Here is an 18055-nt window from a genome sequence, read left to right as displayed (position 1 = left end):
AGGAATGTAAAAAAAGAACTAAAATGTGTATTATTTGTGACCAAATCTAGAGTTAAATAGAATGAGACAATGACAAAGACAGCCCTTATACGACCACAAAGAAAAAAAATCTTTATTTCTTTTCTTATCAAGATACATTAAAGGATACAGAGACATTGGAATAAAAAAACACTTGAGAAAAAAAGTTTTTAATTTTAGCATAATTCTCTCTCCAACTTACAAAATTCTAACCCCTCTCCCCTTGAATGTAGCCCTCTGTCCTGCCTGCCCAACCCCCCCCCCCCCCCCCCATCCCATCCCAAACCCACCCATCGAAGGAGAGCAATGTTTACATGTACAGGATTGCAACCCTCTCCACAATTCGGAGTAATTACAAGCTTTCAGATTTTATATAAAAAACACTGAAGTTTCCAATAAGCCAGTCTTTTTTTCAGGTTAGTATTTGCTTTGCATTTAACACTTGAATTTGTTTTAGAAACATTACAAAAGCCCACATTGCGCTTATAAATCCATCATGTGACCCTTTCACTGGCTAATGAACCAAGCCTGAGGGAGAACGAGGAATAATAATATCCAATTTAGCATCGATTTCATCCATTAACCCTTTCACTCAAACAAGGGTAACAGGAAATAAAGACTCAAACCAAATCAACTCACTACTCGAGACATGACTGGAACTTCCTATCATATCCTCCTCAGCACATACTGCTGCTGTTTAGAAATAACACCATCCGTTAACTAGCCTGTAACATATGCCTGTGTCGTTAAAATAAACCCAAAGTCCAACAGTCAATTGTCATTTTGCTGTGGCCTAAACTAAAGTGGAGCGACCTACTATAAGCCTTCAGAGGGACAGGCATCAACATGCACAGGGAGAAAACAAGGAAGGGGGAGGGGGGGCCTCTTCGAATCAAGCCCCTGTCTATATGGCTTGTTTCTGACTCCTTCACTTAGACACAGCTTCATCCCCGTCATCACAACTCAAGTACCTCAAAGCCAACACTGTTCATGTCGCATGTATCAAACACGCCACAATTAAACTCATATCAACCCACCACTGATTGAAATATGTTCCAAACCTACTCATGAACTCTCCCAACCTGTTTACATACATAACCAACTATTTCTTCCCCTTCGAGCACAGTGCTGATGGTAAAGTACCGTTGCACTCCAATCCTCATCTTGTTGGGGGTCAAAATTAAAACGATACCCCAATTCTTTACATTAAGGCCCATAGACAGATCCACATCGGCCTCTGGCTTTTAAAATCAAGTGATACGGGTCAAGACCAGACTCGAATTGACTGGGACAATCTACTAGAGTTGAACAAATACTACTGCAACACTAAGGGTGGGGGGTAAAACAAAATAAAACCTTTCAGAGACAGTGGGGGTTCTCAATCGGCTGTGGGAGGCAGAAAGACAGGGGAGATAGTGTGAAAGCCTTGTAAGGGACACATGATTGCAAATGGACACGTTTGAGGTATGGACAACAGACACGGACACACACCGAGCACTTTACTGCAACCTCTCCAATTTATGATGAAACATGTCAGTGAAGTTATCATCAAAATAGAACTTTCCAGATAAAGAAAACATGCTTAAAAAACCTCCCCAATTCCCCCCCCCCCCCCCCCCCCAAAACCAATAGGAGCCACCCCCTCAAATGTTGCGAATATTTACACAAATAAGATAGACCCGGAGGAAAAAAATAAAGTGTGCTTTATCACCATTATTTCAGGATGAGAAATATTTCTGATTTAAATTACACAGTTTAAAATATTAGCCAATAAAAAAAGGGGAGCCAAACAAGGAAGCAAAATGAAGCCGGAATAAAATACTACAAAGCCCCAAAATCTGGTGCCAGCATGTCAGTGTAAATGTGTATGTCTCAAGATTTACATGTATTTGCGTGTCACTCGAGTGTGTGTGTGTGTGTGTGTGTGTGTGTGTAAATAAGCACAATTGCACTTTGGGGAAGTAACAGAAGATGAAGAAAAGGAGAAAATACAATAAAAAAAAAGAAAAAGAAAAAGAAAAAAACACCAAAAGAAAAGACGACTGGTATGGCGTGCGCTGCCTAGCAGAGGACCGGCGCGAGCACCCTCCTACAGCCGTGTCCTGAACAGGCTCCGCCCCTCAGTCCTCCAGGACGATTGGCTCGCTGGTGCTGGAGGGCAGGATGGGTGTGGCCAGGGGCCGGGGAGGCAGCTTGATCCGGACAGGCAGGTGGGGCTTCCTGGCAGCCCGGCGCATCTCAGACTGGGTCAGGTGTTTCCTCAGAGCTCTGTGGGGGCGGACAAGGAACAAAAACGCAGGTTTAAACCTTCAGCTTCTAACAGAATGTGTACCCTTCGAACAAAGACTAGAAAGTGCCATTGGTGCGGAAGGCCAATGAGGTACTTCATGCCTGCGGTGAGGCGAACCCACCTGGTGTCTTTGGTGGCCACAAACACCACAGGGTTGGGGGCGTCTCCCTGGTTCACCTTCTGACGCTTGATCACAGACTGAGAGGTGGTCCGCATTCCCGACGTGAACGGCCTCCCATTGGTGGAGAAGGGCAGCCCCGCTGCCTGTAACCAATGACAGAGAGAGAGAGGGGAAGAGCAGTGAGGAGGGGTGGATGTTTGTAGATGGAGTTTCTCGGCTCATGCTTTGGTGACGCGGCTTTGTTCTTGGGACACAGTGCAGGAGAGACAGATGGTCAGCTAAGCTCACACTGAGAACAGGAAAACGGAATTGCATGTGCCAAGCATGTCCGTTCCAGTAGCCAAGAGAAGGACTAAAGACTACAGAAGGACTAGAACACCAGTCTGTTTGTCATGTCCGCCACCTGAAGCCAAAACATGCTGAACTGGGGGGGAGCAATATAGGAAGTAAGAGATATCCATTATGATAGGGAAATACTGTAAGTGTGGGGATCTGGAGATCATTGTGTGTATGTGAACCAAGTATGTACACGCCGAGGGGGTGTGTGTTCAGGGGTGGGCTCTACTCACGCTATCAAAGGGCCTCTTTCCCAGCAGCCCAGAGCCCCCGCGAGGCTGATTGGCCTGGTTACGGTTGATAGGTGTCGGGGCCCCTCTGGGAGCCTTCAGCTTCAGGGGGGCCTGCACGGCTGGGGAGACAAGCATCACACATCAGGAGAACTGACAAGCGGAGGACATCGGGACGAAAGACTGGTGACGCGCGTGAAGATGTCGTCCGTGACGGCGCTTACCCAGATCCTTCACTATGGTGGCCAGGGACGGTCGAGGGATGGACCTGTTCTTTATAGGGGCCTTGGTGGCTTTAGGAAGCCTGATCATACCTGCGGAGGAAGAGAAGAGATTTACCTTCGTCGCACCCACGCCGCGACACTCGTCTAGTCCGATCTAGAGAGCGAGTGAGAGCAGGAGACGGAGGGTGGGGGGGTGGTGTGTGTGTCCGGCTCCAACTCACACTCGGCCTTGACGGCGTTGGCGTTGATGGAGGCGTAGGGGCGCCGTGCGGCCCGGCGCGGCTGCAGGATGTCCGTGCAGACGCGGCGGGCGATGCGCGTCAGCTTGGTGGTCTGCAGGATGAAGGTCTGCCGGTTCTTGGCCAGGAGCTTGGCGCGCCCCTCGCTCCGGGTGAACGGGGACAGCCCCTGCACTTCCTGGCGGGTCATGTGACCGCGGGGGGTGGACTCCTGGACAGGAAGTGAGAGGATTTCGTTTTGGGACTTAGGGGAGAGCCATGTTGGGTGTGTGTATGTGAGTGCGTGCGCGCGCGTGTGTGTGGAGGACGTACGGAGCCAGATCTGGCGGCTCCCTCTAGCTGTGTGGGGGTCTTCAGGCCCCCGTACTTCTTCCAGTAGATCCAGCAGGAGGCGCACAGCCTGCACTGCATGTTGGGAGGGCCCCAGGCGTACCACTGGGCAGACTGGGCGGCTGTAAAGCCACAAGGGGGAGACACGTTAGCCGAGAATGACTAAATAGTAACGAGCTCATGTCATAGCTCCTGTGCGTCACACTGGCATAAATATCTGTGTGTAGAGAGAGAGAGGTAGAGAGAGGTAGAGAGAGGTAGAGAGAGAGGTAGAGGTAGAGGTAGAGAGAGAGAGAAAGGAAGACGGACGGACTCTGACTCACTATGGCAGCTCTCGCAGCTGAGTCCTTTCTGGAAGCCTGCCGCCCCGTTCATGCCAGGCTTGCTGCCTGGGGCCATGATCTGGTTGGGGTTGGGCTTGGTGCTGGGGGGGGGGAGAGGGAGGGAACAGGGTCAGTATTCGTGACCTTGAGGCTGACGGTTCATTTAGACACGTGGTGGTGAGGACGGAATGACCCTGTTCCGTATCCCTCCAACACTACTGGGTGCTTGTCATTTAATGTGAATCTCATCATGCCTCTGATGTATTAATATTAGGCATATGGCTGTCGACATACTTATCACTTTATTGCTCTTCCATTTTAGTCTCCCGGGAGGTTTTCCTAGTCACGGATGTTGTTCAGGGGTTTATGTCCCTGGTTTAACATCTATGGGCTGGTGTTAAGCTCTGGGTGACATTGCATGATACAATGGTGCTGAGCTGGGAACTTGGCCCGGCCTGTTACTCACTATGTTGGGATGTAGACCTGCTTGAGCTTGCTGTCCGCTTCCGCCGCCTTCAGACGTTTCTGAGAACAAAGATGGAAACAAAGGAATGGAAGTACCGGTATGGTTAATGTTGGTAAATTTACATTTTGCTCAGGTTACATTATGGAAAATTCAGGTTGCTCGTAATGTGAGATGTGCGTCTGTGTGTGTGTGTGCGTGTGTGTGCGTGTGAGAGAGAGAGTGCGTGTGTGTGTGTCTGTGTGTGTGTGTGAGAGAGAGAGTGCGTGGGTGTGTGTGTTTGTGTGTTTACCTGCTGGATGTAGCGGTCAGTGGTCTTCCACATGTAGTAAAACTGAACCACGCTGGCTAGAGACTTCCAGGGCAACTGGGGACAAAAGAGGGAAAAAAATCCATTGTCTGTGTGAAGACGTCTGCACCGTCGGCTCAAACTCAAGCCCACCAAATGAACCCGACGATGGAAAGGAGTACAGGAAGAACCAGCTCCCACAAAAGGAATGTGGTTCGAATGTGTTGCTCGTGTGTGTGTGTGTGTGTTTTATACGAGCAGACTCACAAAGTCCTGGCGGATGTCGTTGAAGTCCTTGCCGTACTTCTCCAGCGCCTCTTCGAACAGCATGGCCTCGGAGGCGCTCCACTCCTCCATCTCGTCCCGGCAGAGCACCGGCCCCCCCTGGGGCACCAGCGTGGACATGGCCTTGGCCAGGTCGTAGCCGTTCTTCTGCAGAGTGTCCATGGCATGGAACTGCCGAGGGGAAGAGAATATATATATATATATAGAGATAGAGAGATAGAGAGATAGAGAGATAGAGAGATAGAGAGAGAGAGATAGAGAGAGAGATAGAGAGATAGAGAGAGAGAGAGAGAGAGAGAGAGAGAGAGAGAGAGAGAGAGAGAAAGACAGAACAAGGGGAGTGAGAGAGGGGCTTTATTGAGCAGTTATTGTTGTGTCATGCTTCACTGCGTGCGTGTTCAGTGTGTGTGTGTGTGTGTGTGTGTGTGTGTGTCTCACCAGTGTGATGTCTCTGGAGGCGGCTGCAGCGCTCATATGCAGGCTGGGCTGGCGGATGGAGCTGCTGCAGTCTAGGGCTCGGGCAAACGTCCCTACGGCCCTGCAAGACACACCACCACCATCAGCACCTTCATCATCATCACCATCATCATCACCACCACCCTTCCCTTTATTCAACTTGAATCTGTACACCACAAAAAACAATCCTACTGAGAAGAAATTCGTTTTCCCCCAGCCTCAATGAGAACGATTCCAATTGGGATTGAATCCATCTGAGAGGTTCCGTCAAGTGGCCACTAGATGGCCCTCTAGCTTGACTCGACCAACAAAGGAGGGACCCACTACATACATTAGCTCCATTCCCTCCAAAAGACTTGTGGAGAAAACCCAGCAGCGGGAGCCCTGGTCAGATCGTCTTCCAACACCACACCTGGTGTGCCGAGCCACCATCACTAAAGGAAATCATGAGCTGATTGTTCAATACAAAAACCTCCCTCGGGGTGGAGGGGCCGGGGGAGGGGGGGAGTTCACACCAGCCTAGTGGACATCTGCCCCACGCGCATCGCTCGCCACCTCTGACAATCCCCGGCATCGCCATGGCAACAGGGGCCAGGGTGGTAAAGTAACCAGGGTAACAGGGGTGGGCGTTCGCGAAAATGACTTGGGAGGGGGGGGGGGGGGGGGGGGGGGGAGGGGCCTCACCGTGCCACCACCAGGAACTGGTCGATCTGGGGGTCTTTGAGCTGGTTGTCGGGGTCCCACACTTTGGTCTCCAGCTTCTCCTGCACGCGGCTGTCTGCTTCACCTGGTCAGGAGGAGCAGCGGTTACAGGGGTGTGTGTGTGACGGTGTGTGTGGTGGTGTCGGAGAAAGGAAGGAGGAGAAGAGAGAGAGAAAGAGACAGAGAGGGGGAGAAGGCCAACCAGACACCAATGAACTTCTTAGTGTTCCTCCACCAGCAGCCTGGAGTGTGTACTGTGTCTGCCAGGTCTCTATTCAGGCACATCATTCAATCATGTGATACATGGCTTTGTAACAGAGACTGAGTCAGTACTTCAGTGGCAGTCCTTTAGGTGTGTGTGTGTGTGTGTGTGTGTAACAGTGTAAAAGCAGACAGGCTGGCCACCTTGTCTAATCCTAACCCCTCTTCAGACCCCCACCTTCAGCCAGCTTGTCTGGGATCTCAGCCTGGTACTTGGATCCCACCCGGATCTCCCCCTGGTCAGCCAGCAGGGTCTTCTGGACGGGGTCGAACACCAGCGAGTAGAAGAAACAGTCCTGGAGACACACACACACACAGTAAACTGTGTTATAACAAAGCTGAATGCAAAAACAAAACTGCCTTTTTAAGTGCATAACACGTTTTAAGTGATATGAGGGTGTTTAGGTCTACTAAGTGTATAGTTCTACTAAAGTGTGTAACATTGCTGACCTCCTTCTCCAGGTACCCAGCCAGGACATCTGTTTCGTTCAGGAGTGTGACGTTGCATTTTCCTCTGAGGGGGAGAACCGATAAAGAGACACCAAGAGAGAGAGAATATGAGAATGAAAGACAAGATGTCAGTATGAGGGCCATTGAGAGGTCAACCAGGTTCCCATGTTGCACAAGCTATCCCCAGCTATAATAATGCGACTAAACAAAAACATGTCGGTGGCAAGCCTGTTAAAAAAACATTTTCCCACCATATCTCATTATCGAGAAGGGAGGGAGTTCGATGTCATAGCTGACCTCTAACGTGCAAATCTTTATCACACAAGTGGTGTAATAGTCTTCCAGGGTTCGATTCCTAGGCGATTTAACTTAAGGTTGCCTGTGCACGGCTGACTTGACGCCATGTTGCTGGTGAGGGCTGGCAGGTTAAACTGCCGCGTTAGTGACGGCTGCTGCTGCTGCTGCTCTGTCTCTCACCGTATGTGTGTCGCGGGGAGGGACTCAAACTGCCGAGAGAGGAAGAGCTCTCTGTGCTTCAGCTGGTGTTTCTGTTGTTCAGACACGGCAGGCTGCTTGGACTCCTCCTCAAAGTCTCCTGTCACACACACACACACGCGCGTCATTTATTCGCCACGATGCCTGAATCAGGTACGGTTGATATCACATCATAAATGCAAACGTTTGATACCGACTCATTTATGAACTGCATTTCCTGTCATGTTTCATTTATTTATTTATACATAAAATGTGATACTTAACTACAAACTGGCCCATTATGTGACCACACCGTACAGAAAAAAACATAAAAGTAATCTACTCGTCTCTATGGGAGAGACCCCCTTTAAATCGGACTTCACAGTCATTAAAACGATTCACCGAATAATCTACAGCCTAGCAGGGTGGAAATAAGGAACACTTAAAAACAATGCTGCCTCCACCACATGGACACCCTACATACATCTGCCCTGTGTCGCATGTTTCCACTGCTAGATTGCGCCTTCTTAATTTTAGGCGGATGAGTAATTTGTGAGGTGGTGGAGAGGACGGGGCGGGGGGAGGGGGGAACGGGGCAGGACTCTATCGCTCCATCTCTGTGGACTCCGCCCCTGCACTCAGCCACAGGAAACCCTGTCAGCGAGAGAAGGGGGCGGGACCTCAGGCCACGCCCCCCTGCTGTTAACCCCTCCTGCCACCCCTACCACCCCCTCCCTCCCCCCCTCCCTCCCCTTGTCCGGCTAGTCCCTGCCAGACAAAGTAGGAAACCCTGTGCACCAAACCTGAGGCGCCCATCCCCCCCATCTAGCACCCCCCTCTCCCACCCACACACACACGCTTGAGAAAAAAGAAAGCACACACACACAGACATACAGAAAGACAGATATACATACATTGCTCTCTCCCTCCCTCTGCACACGCACGCACACACACGCACGCACGCAGAGACTTCCCCGACAAAGACACAAGGCCAGTCAAAGTTAACCCCTTGCGTGCCGTGATCCTGTGGGACACATCAAGGGCCTTTTGTTCTGTGCAGCATGCTAGCCTGGGCCCAGGGATAAGGAGGGGGAGGAGGAGGAGGGGGGAGCAGGCGGGGGGTCTGGAGGGGGAGGAGGAAGAGGTGGTACAGTTGGAGAAGGAGAGAGGGAGAGAGAGGGGGAATCTCAGGTCTTGTATAACAGGACAGTGCCTCAGGAGGAGAGGAGGACGACGTGGACGAGCATCTCACTCACTTCCTGTGTGTGTGAGAGTGTGTGTGTTTGGATGGAGAGGGGGACAGGAGTGGACCAGACAAGATGGCCTCTGACTTGGTCCCAAAAGTAGGACCTCAACGTTTTTAGATTTCTGACCCTCTATATTTCTCTGTCTCTCTCTCTCTCTCTCTCTCTCTAAACCCCCTTCACACCAAAGTGTCAGGCCTGTTTGTTTGAAATCTCTGAGGATGGATACAGCACATGTTGTCCCTGTTCACACCCTGTACCTGTTCACTATAGGGTCATCAAATCAGAAGCGTTAGGACCCTAAGAAAACCTTTTTTTCCACCCCCGTTTGTTTGTTGTGACTTATATTTTTTGTAACACATTTTTTAAAGAGGCAAATGCAAAATCAGAGGATGATAACTGTTAACCGAGCAGTACATCTCTGAACATGATGTCCCATGAAGCACGCTCGACATCTCACATCGACACGTGTGTAGTTTCACGTTTCGATGCCCAGGCTCACTGACAGCCCACCCGTGTTTTACGCAGGGTTTCTTTAAGGGACAACCCTCCTTCTCTCTCTCCCCTTCTCCTCTTGGTTGTGCTGGTCTGAGCCAGTTGGAGAGGTGTGTGTGTGTGTGTGTGTTCCCCTGCAGGCCCCCAGAGAAGCTCGGAGACCTGAGCACGGTCATGTGCTGCTGTGTCTGCGCCTTCACACACGGCCCTGACAGAATCACTTCAGCAGGAGTGAACCCTGCGCTACGGTCGCAAACCTACAGAGCGTTCCACAGAAACGCACGCTCTCTGGCCTGGGGGAGCGAGGCCCGGAAGGTACCGTCTCCTTACCCTGCAGTCATACGCCTGCCCGTTCATGAGTCACCATAAGGGTCGCAAAATCCCCTCACAGATGCGAGCGACTTAATTTACGCCCAAGATTCCACCCCCACGAACGGCATCTTGGATTAACCTAAAATAGATATAAATGTACTCGAGGTCACCGCGAAGCAGGCTTTAAAAAAAAAAAAATATTTTTTTTGATCAAGGCCTTACTTCAAGGGAGGAGTCAAATGTGGCATCCCAGACGCTAGCGATTCTGCATCCATTTTGAGGTGTGAGTATCAGAGTGTGTCTTTGTCTGGAGCGCTGCAGCCCGGAGCAGAGAGGGGGGGGGGGAGGAGGGTGGCTGGCAGGGGGTAATGAATGAATGAATCCAATCGGGGGCTCTAGTTCTTATTTCCCTCCCTCTTTCTCCCCCCTTGTCTGCATGCATGTCATTAGCAGCACATCTCTAGCTAAGCTACTTCCACACCTCGCGTCACCGCCCCCCCACCCCCCCCCCGTGTCGTCTCTTCCTCCTAAAACGTGTCACTTGGGGGGGCTTTAACTCCTACCCACAGAAGACGACCGCCCTCGACCACGTTCGCACAGCGCCCGTTCCCCCAGACGGCAGAGCTATAGCGCTGTGGTTTCCGCGGGCCGACGGTCCGCACAGGGCCCCCGCGCCGCGCGCCCAGCATCCCCTCCCTGCTCTGACTGGGATCGTAAACCTGTTCTACGCCGAGGACAAAGCCTGCGCTCCACGAGCCGCTAATAAAGCTGTGACCTCTCCACACGCATTCCACACTCTGACCTGCGATAGACTGTTGACTAAGCACCTTCGCAGTGGAGTCATTACACTTAACCCCAGAGAACAAAGAGTCTAGATAGATGTCTAGATACACCGCCTGATCCAGGAAGCAGGGCCAGGGGAGCAGGCTGGTGCAGATGAGACTACAGGTGGTGGCCAGGTGAGCGGTGCTGGAACAGAGGCAGTTGGGGAGTGTGTGTGGCGCGGAAGCCATGGAGGACGCCGGCAGGAAGTACTTACGTGCGTTGCTGTCGGCCAGGGTGTTGAGGTTGCCTGAGATGTCCCGCCTCCTGAACAGACACACCACTTTGGCTTCTACGTTCCCATTGGCAGTCTGAGAGAGAACGTGACAACGAGGGTGACTGACAGTTGTAGGCACCAAACCAGGTGACCGTCTGACAGTTTCCTAATCAACTCAAGAGGCTGTTGAAGACATTCGTGGATTTGCCATCTAATGAACGGATAACGTGGCCTATCTGGTGAACATGCAGTAGATGTACTTGGATGTGGAATATGCTACAACTTAAACTGGGGGCTGAGAGGAAGATGTTGGGCGTGAGAAGAACCTTCTTTACCATTGGGTTTACCATGATCTGAAGAGAGAGAAAGCAGAAATCACACACCAAGGCCTGTCTCTGGGCTCCTAATCTGTGTGCCCCACCCACCCCACCCCCCACACAAACACACACACAGCACAACCAAACACACAGACAGACTAAAATCCATCTCTCTTGTACGGCCATTAGCACTCAGAAAAAAAATGGAGTCCTCTCCTGGCTTGCCACAAACCCCTTCAATTTAAGAGTGTTACATAAATGAGCTTAATCCTTTGACTGGGAAACCAGCCTGTGTCCCACCCCGCCACGCTGGAGTTATGCAAGTGGCTCCTACAACTGCATCTTGTCACTAGTAGCAGGACTAACTCTGGCTAACTCAGTGCCTGGGGAAGACCAGGCAAGGAACAGGGCTCTACGTGAGTGAGATTGGGGAGGGGTGTGTGTGTGTGGGAGGGTGACGGTGTGTGGGAGAGAGGGAGAGAGAGAGATGGAAACCAGACCAGGTGTGGGTTAAACCATGTCTAGCAGGTCAGATGATGAATGTCCAACAGGCTGGAGGTGTCAGCATGTTTGTAGCAACCCTGTGACATCACAGGTTAGCACGATGTAAAGGGCAGGCCGTACTAACCTTGTTCAGCTCCTCTATTCTGCGGATCAGGTACGGGTTGCTGGAGGAATTCTCAAAGTATACGTAATCTGAAAGAGAGGGGGAGAGGCGGAATATGAATCGTGCAGTCAGCCCTGTGCGTTTGTCTCTGAAGCGGAGCTGACCTCCCGTGTGCGTGGGTGAGGGCGCATGTTCAAAGGCAAACCCCAGGTCCAGCGCGGGTGTGGAGTTCGGACTCGCAGCCGACATACACAAACACACGGCAGTCACGCGACGCTGCGGTTGACGGCCGCACTCACGTCCATTACGGCGCAGGCTTGTCACAACTTTGGATTTCCATCAATCCCCCCCCAAAAACATAGCCCTCAACTAGAGGCTTCAGCTTTCAACAGCATGCCCCGTTTACGGCTAGCACTTAACCTTGGACAAAATGGCCAGTGTGTGTTCAAAAGAAGTCGCTACACAGACTGAAATCACCACACGACAACCATTTAGGCCCTTTGAAATGACCGAAGGACAACCCGTCAATATCTTAGCGAAGTACCACATTCCATCGGCCAGTTCAACAGGCCTCAGTGGTTTGAGGTGGCGGTGGGGTGTATGTAACGGATGTTTACGTGCGCGTCAGCAGGAATGTGGTCAGCAAGGTGACTGGAAAATGAACGGAGCTGAATATACCGCCTGCTACAGGCCACTGAGAACCAGAAGCGTCGTCTAGACAACACGGACACGTGCGAGACAGCAGTGACAGATCAGGCAGTCAGACCAAACACAGCCTTGAGTCACGCCACAGCACCTTGGGTATGGTTTCCCATGATCCAGCACACTGGCCTTCCTATGAACATCAGCTTTAGCTTGTAGTCCCCCCTAGGTGCAGCACCACATCTATAGCGGAGGTAGCATGTGGGACAGGGGACAGATTTGTTTGCTCCAGTTAGCTCAGGGACAGCTAGAGGACTGTGGGTTGACCCCAGCCCCGTGGAGATGACAGGCAGCCCACCCCTCTGCCTGCCCCTGGTTACGTAACATTACGGGGGGGGGGGGGGGAGAGAGAAACGCTGGGACCAGCACCCTCATCCTGTTAGACACGTCTCTGGATAGGGAGAGACGGGGTGAAAATCAGCGAAGTCACGCCCCCCCCCCTCCGTCTCTCCAGGACCCTCTGTGTTCCCGCCCCCGCAGTGCCCCGTGGGACTCATTAGGACACGGTGGTTCCTGGCTGGGGCTGCGTCAGAGGTGCAGGCTGGCGAGGAGGCTGGGGGGGGGGGGGGGTCAACGGTCGGGGGTGGGGAGGACAGGCCTTTTGAAGGGAACGATCACAGGCTCCACTAACCTTCTGAGAACAAACACTCAGACACCCCTCGTTTGTCACATTACTCCAGACCCTGGCATGCAAATGGTCCGTTTTGAACGTTTTGTTTTTTTAGACCAATTGTTCAATAAACGATTGGAAGTCTTGAAAGGGGGGAAAGTAGGGCATGAGGCAGTGGTGGTTAATAATATGCTTGTTGACAACATGCAGCTGGAGTAGCGCAGTGTGCTAGCTAGGTGCTAGAGGGTGGACAAGGCTATGTTAAGTATAGTCAGGGGCCATTTTGACAACAGCCCTAACAACACCAAAAAGACTGCAACCACTAATAGCTCAGACTGTTAAGACTCTGACAGGAACTTTTGAAATGACGACATGGGCAATCATCGCACAGACAGGGGTTATCAGCTCTGTTCATACAGCATTCCTGCCCAGGGATGAGTAGACACAATAACAATTTTACTTCGCACTGGTGTCACAGGGCCTTTACTCTCGGAGGAAAATTATTATCTGACATGTATGATGACTTGTCAATACCCCATGGAGGGCTTAGAAATGAGCCTTTAGAACCAAGAGACAATCTGAATGAATGATCGCCATTTTATCGTTACTTTCGACAGCAGCAAATACCACAAAATTCAGGATGAAAAGCAGGCAATCACCCAAATAGAACATCATGTGAAATTGCAATTAGTATTTTCTTTTTGTTTGTTTTCAGTGCCACAACCTCAAGGGACACATGCATGCTAGGCTTGGAGCACAACAGAGGATGTACTTCCTTCGGCAGCTGAAGAAGTTCAACCTGCCAAAGACAATGATGGTGCACTTCTACTCAGCCATCATTGAGTCCATCCTCACCTCCTCCATCACCGTCTGGTACGCTGCTGCCACTGCCAAGGACAAGAGCAGACTGCAGCGTATCATCCGCACTGCTGAGAAGGTGATTGGCTGCAATCTGCCTACCCTCGAGGACCTGCACACCTCGAGGACCCTGAGGCGAGCGAGGAAGATTGTTGCCGACTCCTCCCACCCTGGACACTCCCTGTTTCAGTCACTCCCCTCCGGCAGAAGGCTGCGGTCCATCAGGACCAATACCTCACGCCACAAAAACAGTTTCTTCCCTTCCGCTGTTGGCCTCTTCAACAAGGCCAAGGGACCACACTGACTCTAATGACTTCTTGCTTAAAACACACTGCTTTTTGCACTGCATTACAAAATGGTATCTTGTACATTTGTATTTTTTGTAATATTTGTATTTTTATATTGTAATTTACGGCAACTTATATTTTATTTTATTGTATATTTAATTCTATTCTAATCCCACTTAGTACTGCTAGTTTATGTACCCTTAGTATAGATAGTCCACATATTTAAATTTTAGGTATATGTTTATTGTATGCACCTTCCTGCCAAAGCAGGTTGTCGGTCAGCCAACGCTGGACCTGGTCGCAAGTCTCCCGGTCCTGTCCTACATCTATAAAGTTGAACAATGGATTTTGGTGTTTTAAAAACCCATCGACACTGTATGACTATGTTTAGCCTGTGTTCTGCTCCTCTCTCTCACCAACCGTCTCTGGAGGAGGGGATCCCTCTCTGAATTGCTCCTCCCAAGGTTTCTTCCATTTTTTTCTCCTGTTGAGTTTTTTGGGAGTTTTTCCTTGTCTTCCTTGAGGGTTTAGGTTGGTTGAGGGGCAGTTCTATGGGCATATGTGAAGCCCTCTGTGACATGCTTGCGTGTAAAAAGGGCTATACAAATACATTTTATTTGATTTGAAAGCAAATTCCTTGTCTGTGCAAACTTTCATGGCGAATAAATCCCATTCTGATTCTGATTCTGAGCTAAAGTCACATTAAACGTCAACCAAAATCACCATCATCATCAAGTGGGTCTCAATCATATACCATAAACCCAAACGTCTCATTTAAAACCGATATCCGGAAATACAAATGGCACTGATTCCATCCACAAGACCAATATCAGAGCCATAAATCAGCCTGGCATCCATTACCCTGTTGTCAATAAGCTCCTCTGGCTATGAATTAGAGCCAGGCCTAGACAAAACCACAATACTGTTAATGGAGGCAAACCCGAGTTATGACGTTTGTGTTGTTTGTGTTTTTTGGGAAGGTAAACTTACAGGTTAGCAGTTTCTATCAAAGCTAGCCTGCATTTTCTAAAGATGGGGCCGCAAAGATGTGAGGGTCCGCAGAAGGCTGCCTGCTTTCGTGGTAAACCACAGCCTAGCCCGTCTGCCCTCAGTCGACCCTTTAGTCCACATTTGCCATTACTCAGAAATCACATCTAAGCACATTTCTAGTGCAAGCTAATGCAGTGTGGCCCTCAAACTGTCACAGATAAACAGCAGGTCTACAGTGACTGAGCAGAACGATTCTGCCGGGATTGAGTGAAGTCACATGAGGTAGTCTTGTCGAGGACTCGAGCCAAAACAAGAGAGAGTGCTGTACAGTCACTACAGAGACACAGTGTTTCAGTCCCCTCCGCACAACACTACATAGCATGCATGTTACTTTGACCGAACACAGTAACATCAACATCCAATTTACCATGAAGTTTATTATAATACCCAGCGACACGCAACATCTGCGCAACCGATTCAACCCTTGCAGTGCCCAAAAATGATATCCATGGTCCATGGTAGTTCTGTGATCATCTTTAAATGGGCTGGATAACAATGCATGTCTTTATTTGTTTGCTTTTGCAAAACAGCCAAACAATATTCCCCATGGCTGATATCATCTTGTGTGCCAACATTAAAGCTCCACTGAGGGAGCGCCGGTGCATGAGGTAACAGGTCCTTAGTGGCGTGAGCTGCTCGGATGCTGTGGGTGCTGCTTCGGGACCGGCCCTAACGGCCACGCGCCACACCGCCCGTAGCACCGGGCTACGGCCACAGACATCAGGCCACAGTGACCGAGAGGGAGAAGTGTGAAAATAGTAGTAAGCTATAATTTAAAAAAAGGTTGAAACGTGCTTGTGTCCAAACTACACCATGTCAAGCTTTCATAAAGATTCCACCACCCAAAATGCCTATCAAGACTGGAAAGGTGTAGTAGTGTATTAGTAAATATCAACAAGGCCTAAACACAGCACAAGCAACAAATGTTAAATGTCACAGTCTGCACTTACTGAAATGTTGGAACTGCACTCAAGTAATGACCCAAGACCAAGTTATCTTTGAATTAGTTAAGAAATGCATGACTCCTAATCTAGTGTTCCAGCACTTGTTTACATTGATCCCCAAGACACAGGCAACATCTTTTACAAAGCACTGTTTAATCACTGTGACCCACATCCAGCAGCTCTTGTGGGACCTTACACAACAATATAACAAGAATGTGGCATGAGACATAAATACCTCAAAATTCAGACGTGTAGAGAAAATTAAGTACCAAACTTGGCTTCATGTCACGAATAACATAAAATACGTTTATTAACGTTACCATGGGTGCAAAAAAATACTCCACAAACCTGGGATGTGGACTGAGGATCATATACCGCCGGGCCATCTTGAAAACGCACGTTTGCCGGCTTTTTAACATACCCATGATGATGACAGTAGCAAGCTAGCTAGCTAGAATACTGTCTAATAAAACCTAAACTTGCACACTACGTATACCCAATTCCAAAGCAAACAAATGCATGAGGCTGCCAAACAGCAACAACATTGCAAAACATTAACTAAAGCCTACAATCGTATAGGATAGCGCTGCGCTACTGTGCGCGATCCAGTCTAGCAAGCCGCTACCATCGTTCCGGATTCAACATTCAATCCTCTGCTCTGGACTAGTTTAGCTAGCTAGCACTACTACCTAGCATTAGCAAGCAAGCTTGGTCAAGTCCGTTAGCGTGGATCGAGAATGTTAGCAAGCCATTCATATAGGCTAGCCTGCTTACTTATTTGACTTAATCAATAGAAGTGTGTCTGCGACTCAAACTGATCAATAAGTAGTGCATCTAGAAACTAACTACATTACATAGGGAAGTTAGCGATCAAGTGCTACATAGTTAGCTCACTAGCTAATAGATTAGCTAACGTTAGCTAGGCTACCTAGCAGCCGTGTTGCATTTGCCAGCTCGCGGCTAAATTGCTAGCCTAAACTAGCTAGCCAACGTTAGCACGTCGCGGAAATGCTTTGCTAGTAGTTAGCTAGCAGACATAAACCAACCATCATATAGCGTTAGCTAGTTCGCTAGGTTGCTAACAATCACGTTGAAGAGGTGTGAATATGTGTGTAAAATAAGACTTACCTCCGACTCGGTACATGTTGGCCGCCATTCTCTCGTAACCCGCAACAAACACAGTTCCAGGGATTCCCCCCTCTTGCGTGAAAAATGTCGATCTGAAGCTATTTTATACCTGCATTTATCGTGGACCTCCCCCGCCGTGAAACAAAGCCGGGACCCGGCACGGCAGCCAAGCTCTGGCGGGTAAAAGTTTAAAGTTTCCGTTACAATGTTTTGGGGGTACCAAAAATATAGTCTTTGTTTCAGTCCGTTAACGACCTCCCTGTGCCTCTTCCTCACTCACTCACGCATTCACACTTGCAGGCATGCACACACAGCCCTTGATAGCTAGCCTGTCTCTTACTCCACTCTTCCTCCCATCCTCCGCTCCCAGCTTCATCCTCCTCTTCTTCACCTCCGCTCAGTTCACACACTCAAACACACACACACACTGCCCCCCCTCGTTTGCAAACGTCATCTTCGGAAAAAACAATCCGAATACTCCGGCATATTTACTACACGCACGCACACCTGATACTAACACACACTTACCAATAGCACATAATGATTTGTTATGACCACACTTTCAAAGACACAGCACAATTAAGTTAAAATACTAGGGCCTACAGAAGGCATGTCCCATGCTTTAGTAATAGCAGAGCACAAGGCAGAAATGCCTCAATGGGTTTCCTTCTCGTATTTGCCTTCATTTGCAAAAGTCACAAATAGATGATAGATAACGAATATTTATTTCCTTTTCATGCCCCTAATGGCATGAAGGCTGATGCTGACCATGTCACAAAAATGGAAATGTTCAGAATGACCTTGTGTTAGTCTATACTGTGTACATGACAATAAATCTCTTTGACTTTGGAAGTACAAATGCATTTACGATGAGAAGCCTATAAAACAACGTCTAAAACTACTTCATACCACCTTGTGAAGCTATTCTGAAAATGCATATCAAACGAGTAAAAAATCTAAGTATAAGGCAG

General features: G+C 49.5%; 1 protein-coding gene across 2 annotated transcripts; it reads right to left on the bottom strand.

Moving 5' to 3' along the window:
- Positions 1–95: 95 nt before the first annotated feature.
- Positions 96–17504, bottom strand: mta2 (metastasis associated 1 family, member 2). 2 transcript variants are annotated; one of them, XM_062449212.1, is made up of 19 exons: positions 17085–17504; positions 11527–11594; positions 10917–10934; positions 10582–10675; positions 7495–7612; positions 7018–7081; positions 6746–6863; positions 6289–6391; positions 5587–5686; positions 5131–5319; positions 4867–4941; positions 4578–4636; positions 4112–4212; positions 3771–3910; positions 3441–3669; positions 3220–3309; positions 2999–3117; positions 2430–2572; positions 96–2286 (listed from the first exon to the last, which is right to left on the bottom strand). In XM_062449212.1, exons 1-19 carry the CDS (start codon positions 17110–17112, stop codon positions 2139–2141), a joined length of 2004 nt encoding a protein of 667 aa, XP_062305196.1. In that variant the 5' UTR covers positions 17113–17504; the 3' UTR covers positions 96–2138. The 2 variants fall into 2 exon arrangements, with proteins under 2 accessions (XP_062305196.1, XP_062305197.1); XM_062449213.1 differs by lacking the exon at positions 10917–10934.
- Positions 17505–18055: the final 551 nt, after the last annotated feature.

Source organism: Osmerus eperlanus, chromosome 23 (genome assembly GCF_963692335.1).
Source record: "Osmerus eperlanus chromosome 23, fOsmEpe2.1, whole genome shotgun sequence".
Taxonomy (NCBI): Eukaryota; Metazoa; Chordata; class Actinopteri; order Osmeriformes; family Osmeridae; genus Osmerus; species Osmerus eperlanus.
The sequence above is the reverse complement of the archived record's forward strand: the minus strand, read 5'-3'. Positions and strand labels throughout refer to the sequence as shown.